The 9,495-nt window shown below is 45.7% G+C and overlaps 1 protein-coding gene across 1 annotated transcript in view; it reads left to right on the top strand.

The window, feature by feature from the left end:
- The window catches only part of prpf3 (PRP3 pre-mRNA processing factor 3 homolog (yeast)), a 9,816-nt gene extending 1,365 nt beyond the window's left edge, over positions 1 to 8,451 (top strand). The window contains exons 2-17 of the mRNA XM_066684025.1: positions 1 to 16; positions 835 to 965; positions 1,101 to 1,256; positions 1,403 to 1,489; positions 1,597 to 1,868; positions 1,971 to 2,089; positions 2,200 to 2,387; positions 2,502 to 2,668; positions 2,749 to 2,831; positions 2,942 to 3,085; positions 4,388 to 4,487; positions 4,604 to 4,717; positions 5,216 to 5,334; positions 5,440 to 5,517; positions 7,294 to 7,355; positions 7,466 to 8,451. The exon at positions 1 to 16 is cut by the window's left edge and continues 142 nt beyond it. Coding sequence (XP_066540122.1) covers positions 1 to 16; positions 835 to 965; positions 1,101 to 1,256; positions 1,403 to 1,489; positions 1,597 to 1,868; positions 1,971 to 2,089; positions 2,200 to 2,387; positions 2,502 to 2,668; positions 2,749 to 2,831; positions 2,942 to 3,085; positions 4,388 to 4,487; positions 4,604 to 4,717; positions 5,216 to 5,334; positions 5,440 to 5,517; positions 7,294 to 7,355; positions 7,466 to 7,615 — 1,986 coding nt within the window. The 3' untranslated portion in view covers positions 7,616 to 8,451. The remainder of the gene's footprint in view (positions 17 to 834; positions 966 to 1,100; positions 1,257 to 1,402; positions 1,490 to 1,596; positions 1,869 to 1,970; positions 2,090 to 2,199; positions 2,388 to 2,501; positions 2,669 to 2,748; positions 2,832 to 2,941; positions 3,086 to 4,387; positions 4,488 to 4,603; positions 4,718 to 5,215; positions 5,335 to 5,439; positions 5,518 to 7,293; positions 7,356 to 7,465) is intronic.
- The last annotated feature ends 1,044 nt before the right edge of the window (positions 8,452 to 9,495 follow it).

Raw genomic sequence — 9,495 nt, 5'->3', positions numbered from 1 at the left:
AAAAGGAAGACTACAGGTAGGAAGTAAAATACATTTCTTTGTGTTTCAGGGTGGGATACGCGTGTTAGGTTAATGTCAGGAGTGTGGTGTGTTCTCCCTGTGTCTGTGTGGGTTTACTTCAGGGGCTCTGCTTTCCTCCCGCAGTCCAAACACACACGTTTGTAGGGGGAGTGGCGGTGAGAAATGGTCCACAGGTGTAGGTGTACATGTGAGTGGCTGGGAGAGTGTGTGAAACTGTCCACAGGGGTGGATGAGCGTGGGAGTGACTGGGTGAGTTCAGGGTGTGTTCCTGCCTTGCGCTCAGTTTCAGGTTTGCTCTGGACCCACGTTGACACTGAACATGGTGTGGTTACCGATGATGGATCAGTGGATAAATGTATAATATGGCGATGGAACCAACTGTGTGTTTTTAGTCCCAAGGATTAAGGCAATCTTATCTGCAAAGGGCCGGTGTGGCTGCTGGATTTCAGTCCGTTCAGACCAGAGCACACCTGATTCCACTCCTTGGACTCAGTAAAACAGCTGGTCATGTGACTTCCTTGTTGATTGGAACAAAAACCAGCAGCCACACTGGCCCTATGTGGATATGACTGCCAACTCCTGGTCTAAACAGAAGGGGGTCCAAATCTGAGCCCCCTAGACTGACTAAGGCAGACCACAAACGACTGACAGGGTGGTCTTATTTCACATTTTGTGGGTTGGCAGACATTCCAGGTACTTGAATGTGCAAAAGCACTGAAAAAGGGACTTCTTCATAATGTCATCTTTAAAAGAAGGGAGAGACTGAGGTAAAAACTGCTTTCAAATGTGGAATGTCTCCCTCGCTCTTTTCAGACCAGCTGAGGCCGTTCCTTGATGATTCTGCGAGTGGCTTTGTGGAGCAGCTCTTCGAGGCACTCGAGGAGAGTAGAAACTCTCGGGGCATCAAAGGAACGGGAGAGAGGAACCGAAAGAGAGACCTGAAGGTCTGATTGCTTTTCTGTTTTGATGAATTTGGTCTGTGTTGCTTTACTTAAACAGTGAATATAGGGTTAATCTTTTAGTCGGTATGACCCTGGATAAAGCTCGCTCGCTTTCTTTCTTTCTTTCTTTCTACACAGGATGTATTTGGAGATGAAGTGGAAGGGGCAAAAGATGGAGAGACTGGTGAAGTTACAGCAAAAAAGAAGAGGGTTCCTCGCTTTGAGGAAGTCGAAGAGCCAGAAGTCCTACCTGGACCTCCTACCGAAAGCCCTGGCATGCTCACCAAAATGCAGGTAGAGCGCTTTATTATTAACACATGGTCAGTGTATAAGACAGCTTTTTGGAAACTGATTAGAATATATATTTATTGATTATTAATTAACTGGTGGTGTAGTAGCTTTTTAACCCTTTTACTACTCAACCCCATTGTTCCCCACAGATAAAGCAGATGATGGAAGCGGCCACGCGGCAGATTGAAGAGAGGAAAAAGCAGCTCAGCTTTGCAGCTCCACCCTCTGTCCCTCAGGTAGAGGACTTACAATTTCCAGCTGTCTTTTTTTCTCTGTTTGAATATTAGTTGTGGTTTTAAGGGGTTTCTTTTCTCTCCGTGTCCCTGTCTGTGTTCTTCCTCAGTCGAGATTACCGCTTCCAGAGTCTCCTTCCGCTCGCTCCATCCTCTCCAACCTGGGTGCTCCCTCAGCGGGTACGACTCAGTCCATCGCACCATCCCAAGCGGCCAGCTTCATGAATGATGCCATCGAGAAGGCTCGCAAAGCTGCTGAGCTTCAGGCTAAGATCCAGTCCACCCTGGCTATGAAGCCTGGGATCCTTGGAACTCCAGGCAACACAGGACCACACAACCTCGTGGCGCTGGCCAATCTACATGCCATGGGCATTGCACCGCCGTACGTGGAGAGTTTTATGGAGAAAACAATGCTCATACACGTGATGCAATCTGCATTTTCTTGGGAAACATTTGTCATAGTTGGCATTGTCTGTTTTTACAGGAAGGTTGAGGCTCGTGAGATCACAAAACCCACACCCCTCATTCTGGATGAACTTGGAAGAACTGTCGATGCCAGTGGCAAGGAAGTGGAACTGACGCACCGCATGCCCACTCTTAAGGGTAACACGTAAACATAGCCCTAACGGCATTATCCTGAATCGTTCCCCTACTTCTTTCCTGTCCTGACTTTACCACCTGCTTTACCTCTTTGTCCTTTTCATCCTCTCTAGCTAACATCAGAGCAGTGAAGAGAGAGCAGTTCAGGCAACAGCTGAAGGAGAAACCTAGTGATGATCTTGAGTCCACCTCCTACTTTGACCCTCGGATGATCGTGCCACCACCACAGAGACCCAGAAAGGGCTTTAAGTTCCACGAGAAAGGCCGGTTTGAGAAAATAGCCCAGCGAATACGCACCAAGGTCAGTGGGACAGCAAATGGCACTACACCAGCCTTTTCATCTTCTAATATCTGCCTTGGGAATAGTGCTGATTGGATTGGCTAGTTAGTTACTTTTCAATCCCTCTCTTCTCAGACTCAGCTGGAAAGGCTGCAGATGGAAATTGCGCAGGCTGCTAAAAAGACCGGAATTCAGGCTTCAACTAAACTGGCACTGATTGCCCCTAAGAAGGAGCTCGGTGAGGGAGAGGTACCTTTCCTCGAATGGTGGGACTCCTTCATCCTGCCCTCTAACATAGAGCTGTAAGTATGTGCAGCTGTTAAAGCAGGGTTCGGTAACTACTGTAGTAAAGCTCTGAAATAATTTATTTTATTTTTTTTAGTTCTGCTGACACAGTACTTGACGGTGTGGAGTTTCATGGGATCACTACTTTGGTGGAGCACCCAGCTCAAATGGCCCCTCCAGGTATTGTGGTACAGTTTCTTGTAATGGCTGTTAAATTGAGGAACCAAAGCCCCTTATATTCAATGTTTATATTTGTCTAGTTCACGTTTCTCTTGCTCTCTGTGTCTCAGTGGACGGGGACAAACCAGTGACACTAGGCGTGTATCTGACTAAGAGGGAGCAGAAGAAGCTCAGACGACAGACACGTCGGGAGTGTCAAAAGGAGCTCCAGGAGAAGGTCCGTCTTGGTCTTATGCCGCCACCAGAACCCAAAGGTAAAGGGGGATGATGAAAGTGGAGGTGAAATGCTACAGGGACATTTTGTTTGGATTTTTCTACTTTATTGATAGTTGTTTAGTGAAATATTTTGTGGGGGCGGGGTTTTATTAGATGTATGTTTAGTGCGGCACTGTCACAGCAGGTAGTGTCTCTGTCACAGCTCAAGGGACCTGGAGGTTGTGGGTTCGAGTCCTGCTCTGGGTGACTGTCTGTGAGGAGTGTGGTGTGTTCTCCCTGTGTCTGCGTGGGTTTCCTCTGGGTGACTGTCTGTGAGGAGTGTGGTGTGTTCTCCCTGTGTCTGCGTGGGTTTCCTCTGGGTGACTGTCTGTGAGGAGTGTGGTGTGTTCTCCCTGTGTCTGCGTGGGTTTCCTCCGGGTGACTGTCTGTGAGGAGTGTGGTGTGTTCTCCACATGTCCTCGTGGGTTTCCTCCGGGTGACTGTCTGTGAGGAGCGTGGTGTGTTCTCCCTGTGTCTGCGTGGGTTTCCTCTGGGTGACTGTCTGTGAGGAGCGTGGTGTGTTCTCCCTGTGTCTGCGTGGGTTTCCTCTGGGTGACTGTCTGTGAGGAGTGTGGTGTGTTCTCCCTGTGTCTGCGTGGGTTTCCTCCGAGTGACTGTCTGTGAGGAGTGTGGTGTGTTCTCCCTGTGTCTGCGTGGGTTTCCTCCGAGTGACTGTCTGTGAGGAGTGTGGTGTGTTCTCCCTGTGTCTGCGTGGGTTTCCTCCGGGTGACTGTCTGTGAGGAGTGTGGTGTGTTCTCCACATGTCCTCGTGGGTTTCCTCCGGGTGACTGTCTGTGAGGAGTGTGGTGTGTTCTCCCTGTGTCTGCGTGGGTTTCCTCCTGGTGACTTTCTGTGAGGAGTGTGGTGTGTTCTCCCTGTGTCTGCGTGGGTCTCCTCCGGGTGACTGTCTGTGAGGAGTGTGTTGTGTTCTCCCTGTGTCTGCGTGGGTTTCCTCCGGGTGACTTTCTGTGAGGAGTGTGGTGTGTTCTCCCTGTGTCTGCGTGGGTTTCCTCCGAGTGACTGTCTGTGAGGTGTGTGGTGTGTTCTCCCTGTGTCTGCATGGGTTTCCTCCGGGTGCTCCGGTTTCCTACCACGAGCCAAAAACACACGTTGGTAGGTGGATTGGCGACTCAAGTGTCCGTAGGTGTGGGTGTGTGTATGTGTCGCCCTGTGAAGGACTGGCGCCCTCTCCAGAGTGTGTTCCTGCCTTGCGCCCAGTGATTCCAGGTAGGCTCTGGACCCACCGCAACCCTGAGTGAATATAATGTAATCACTTTATGCTGTGTCCTGTGTCTGTGCAGTGCGCATTTCTAATCTGATGCGTGTGCTGGGAACGGAGGCGGTGCAGGACCCCACGAAGGTGGAAGCCCACGTTCGAGCGCAGATGGCTAAACGACAAAAGTGAGTACACAGACCACTATGGAGTTTAAATAACAGCTCTACTGTGCTCACAAACAGGGACTTTGGTGTCTGACACTGATAAGGATTATTGACCTGTATTTGTTGCGTATGCACAGAGCCCATGAGGAGGCGAACGCGGCACGCAAGCTCACAGTCGAACAAAGGAAAGAGAAGAAAGTGAAAAAGCTAAGGGAGGACCTGAGTCAGGGAGTCTACATTGCGGTCTACAGGTAAAACATACACATGTCCTTTATGAACAGTTAAAATATGGTTTAAAAACTGGGGTGAGCTCCTGATGATGAGGCCCATGTTTAGACCGCTGCACAGATCTGGATCCCCACTGATCATTCTTATATTGAAACATAATTCTGGAGTTTAAACAGGAACATTATTCTTCTCCAGTACATTTAGACCAATTGGAGGCAGCTGGACACTGCTGTGTATACGACCACGCCACATTCAGCCAGATATTCATGGTTATAAAAAAATAGATCTGGAATTCAATCTAGAAAATAGTTTACATTAAAATCACAGTCACAAACGTAATTAGATATTTTCCCCGAACCGTTCAGCCCTTTTGTACCAGCAGATTACATTCTCTCTCCTTCAAAGAGAAGATCAGGGGCATGTGATCTAAGGGATGTCAGGCCTTCAGGTTGAACAAGGCACACTCACATCCTGACTGTTCCTTCTGTCTTTTCACGTGATCTATCCCTCCATGACGGCAGGATACGTAATCTGCATAATCCAGCCAAGAAGTTCAAAGTGGAGGCCAATGCAAACCAGTTGTACCTCTCAGGCACCGTGGTGCTACACAAAGACGTCAACATCGTGGTGGTGGAGGGAGGTGAGCAAATCGAGCGCTGGTGACACGGGGAAATATATTAAATCGAATGTCGTGACTTGTTAGAATAATGAGATTTTTGACCTGAAGTCACGTTTTCTCTTCTAGGCCCCAAGTCCCAGAAGAAGTTTAAGAGATTGATGCTGAACCGGATCAAATGGGATGAGCCCAGTTCAAAGAGGGATGGTAAGAGATCGGGGAATGGGAGGAGGGATGCCTCTTGGCAGTGAGTCTAAGTTAAAGTATGTGCTTGAGGCAGGTGAAAGTGAACGCTGAGAAAGTCAGTGGTGAGTTGTGGGCGGCTTTGCTGTGTTTATGGAAGACGGACCCCCTCTGTGTTTTTCTTCCCAGGAAACTGAAGGGAGAGAGGGGTTTATAGGCAGTGGAATACATAAAAGGAGGTGTTTCTTGGCGTGATAATGTTTTAACTAGAGGTTGGCGATACCGGTAATGCTGGGCCAGTATTGCTGATATTGATACCGATCATTTTTAATATTTAAGCTTCATAGATCCAAAGAATCCAAAAGACCTAGGATAGATTTTCGCCGAACATTGTACGTGACAACAAAATACTTTATTATCACAATCAACATTTTTGTTTAGAAACAATGGAACAGTAAAAAAAAAACAAAAAACAAATTTGCCTTAACATTAGGAAAATAAATCTTTTTTTGAGGTAGAAAAGGAGAAACCACAATACAATAATTCTCCCTTCACTAGACATCTTTTCTAGTTCTTTCTTTCTTTGTTTCTTTTTTCAAATAGAATTGTTCTTAGGAAAAACAATTAAAAAAATAAGGGATTTTCTTCTTTTCAGTGCAATTCTGTTTATTCTTAAATAAACACAAAATCTCCTGAGGTAGAGGGCTGACAAACCACAATACGACAAACTTAACACACCACCACAAATAATGTAAACAGTTTCAAGCTTGTTCTCTTTTTCGAGTCGAAAAATACAAAAAAAATAATACAAAAAATAAGGAATTTCTTCCCTTCGGTGCACGTCTCTGTTTTTTTCTTAAATAAAGAGAGTAAAAAAATATAACTTAAAGCTAATTAAAACAATCTCCTGAGGTTAGAGAGCTGACAAACCCCAATACAGAAAAATTAACGCACCACAACAAATACAGGGGGTCCTCGACTTACGACATCGATCCATTCCTACGTCGCATCGTAAACCGATTTTTGGTGTAAGTCGGAACATACGTACATACTGTACGTAAATAACATACTGTAAGCACTTATCCTATCCTAACAACTATCCTCCTCGGTCCCGAGCCGCGTAACCGTGTATTCTTCCGCCGCAAAACCACTTAAGTCGAAACAAGGCTTTATACAGTAAATGGGAGATGTGTCGTAACCACGAAACATCGTAACTCGGGACTGACGTAACCCGAGGACCTCCTGTAATGTAAACAGTTTCAAGCTTGTTCTTTTTTACAAGTCGAACAATACAAGAAATGAGGAATTTCTTTCCTTCAGTGCACTTCTGGCTTTAAACAAAATAAAAACAATAAGTAAAAATTTAATAAAGAAAGTATTAAATAAACAAAGAATATGTTAAGAGCCCACAGCTCCAGCGGTGTCTCTCGAGGAGAGCGCTGAGTGGCCGGGCCAGGCTGAGCCTCTATCTGATTGGCTGTTTGGCTTGCGCCGCTGAGCCTTGTGTTGGTGCAACAACAAAAGACGAGGGGGTGTGCGCTGCTCCGTGCTGTGTGACACAGCGCAGCGCTACCCTTACCGACAGAGAGTGGCCTGCTGGATGGAGCCCCAGCCAAACACATCAACTACCAAATAATACCTGCTCTGTGGGAGTCCTGACCATTGAAATACGATGCGGATGAGTTAAGAATCAGTACCTGACTGAGTAGCACCTTGTTTTCATCTTTGTTTGGTGCTGTTTGACAGAGAGAGGCCTACAGGAGTTAATCTCTATCCTCTGAACTATTCATTTCTTGCCAGATCCTGATGGCTCTGATGAGGAGGGAACAAATAAGAAGAACAAGTGCACACTGGTTTGGGAGGTAAGCAGCTGAGGACCTGTTCATGAAAGCACTAGACGCATGTGAAGAGTCTGTTATTGCCTCTGTTTTTGTATTTTACCCACTACCTTTTCTGTCTCTCTCTGTCCCAGGGCACGGCCAAAGAGCGCAGTTTTGTGGATCTGAAGTTCAAGCAGTGCCCCACAGAGAACATGGCACGGGAGCATTTTAAGAAGCACGGCACGGAGCACTACTGGGACCTGGCCCTGAGCCAGAGCATCCTGGAGAGCGCCGACGACTGAAACCTGGGCCACAGAGACGGAACCGAGCTGATGGACACTGCGTTATCTGTGGACGGCGAAGCCACTGTGTTGTTACAGGGAAACTGTTTGTGTTTGTATATAAAATACAGTCTGCGACGGGCAGAAAGAGTAAGTGTGTTTTAAAGATGCAGGGGGAGTGCCTCGGCGTGGAATACGGATTAATGAAAGCTATGAACCCGAGACCTGACGTGACGCAGCTGTGGACGGACTCCTGCTGGACGCACTGCATCGGTTTCTTAGTGTGTTTACAAACGGAAGACATTGAAATGTAACCTCCAAGCAGTTCCATCATGTCTCAGTATGCACAGCTTGTTAATGGCTTTCTGGCTGCTGTCTCTGGACCTTGGATCAACTGTGCTACCGCTGCTCTCCTGGAACACTGCCTTTTGGTTTTCCTAGTCTCACGGGGAGTTACTCAACTCTCCAGGACACATTTTTCATAGATCAGTGGGAGAAGGTTCTCTCCACGGTGGGTTTAACACACAACTGGGTCATAAGATTATTATTATTATTATTATTTTTAAATCATCTGTATGGGTACCAGACCGCTCTTTTTGGTTGTATATAAGCTGTCGCCATCTACATACAGTGATTAAAGTTTTGAAGAAACTAATTTTGAGGATGTTTTATGAAGTTACTAGAAGATTGAAACCTTTTTTTTTCCGGCTCTGAACCCAGTGAATAGTGGAAAAGACCAGTGAACAAAGAAAAATCATAAATGTGTTCCATTTAAACGTCTCTGTGTAAATAAAGGCACTGATGGATGATATTTTTAAAAGGTAAATACTCAGTAAGCATCTCTACATTAAAGATGTTTGATCCTACAGTGTTTAGTTTGTTTATTTAAACGTGGTATTAATAATCACTGGATGGACAACTTGATAATACATTTGTATATTATATTATGCAGAAACACATTCTAGTACAGGAGAACCATCCTTGGTTTCTCCTAGCATTCTGACAAGCGTCTGAGCACCGAGGGAATTTGTACTAGCTCGGACACACGTTCTGCCTGAACGCTAATCACCTTTGTGAGTTGCTCTGGATAAGTGCTAAATGCTGTAAATGTAAAACCGTGTGTGTGAATTAATCCAGAAGCAAGCAAAAGTATCTGACCTCACACACACACTTATGCTCTTGAGGCTGGATGCAATTAAATCCTCCCTGCAATTTCACCTCCAGTGTAAAGCCATCTCAGAAAATGTTTATCCAGCAAAAGAATGAGGTTGGGCAGCACGGTAGTTCAGTAGCATTTATACTCAAAGGTGTTTTACCTCTACTTTTGTACACTATCAGAAGCAGTTAAAACACTATTCAAAAATAAAACTAGTGTTAAGAGTCTTGCCCGTGGATTCTTGGTGTCGTGTGGTGTGATTACCTGGATGAGGAATTGTATAGAATCATATTTTACATTGAACAAAAAATTTAAAACATCACACACACACAAAAAAGCTGTCATTCAAAAAAGCCAGTAAGGATGTACCAATCAAAAATTGAGGGGGTGAGCAGCATTACAGCAAAGTCACAGTGAGTTCAAAAGTCTGAGTAAATTGGTAATTGGTGAGTTGATTTTTATTTGTGTACTTTTTTACTTGAATCAAAAATTACAAATTTGATTCCATAAAACTGAACATCCTTCATTATAGGAGATGTTCACGATTTTTATTAAAATAAATAAACAAAAATCTCAAGATGGGCGGCACGGTGGCGCAGGAGGTAGTGTCACAGTCACACAGCTCAAGGGGCCTGGAGGTTGTGGGTTCGATTCCTGCTCCGGGTGACTGAGGAGTTTGTGTGTTCTCCCTGTGTTTGCGTGGGTTTCCTCCAGGTGACTGTCTGTGAGGAGTGTGGTGTGTTCT

This window comes from Hoplias malabaricus, chromosome 10 (genome assembly GCF_029633855.1).
Source record: "Hoplias malabaricus isolate fHopMal1 chromosome 10, fHopMal1.hap1, whole genome shotgun sequence".
NCBI lineage: Eukaryota > Metazoa > Chordata > Actinopteri > Characiformes > Erythrinidae > Hoplias > Hoplias malabaricus.
Note: the sequence above shows the minus strand (reverse complement) of the source record. Positions and strands in the feature narration are given on the sequence as shown.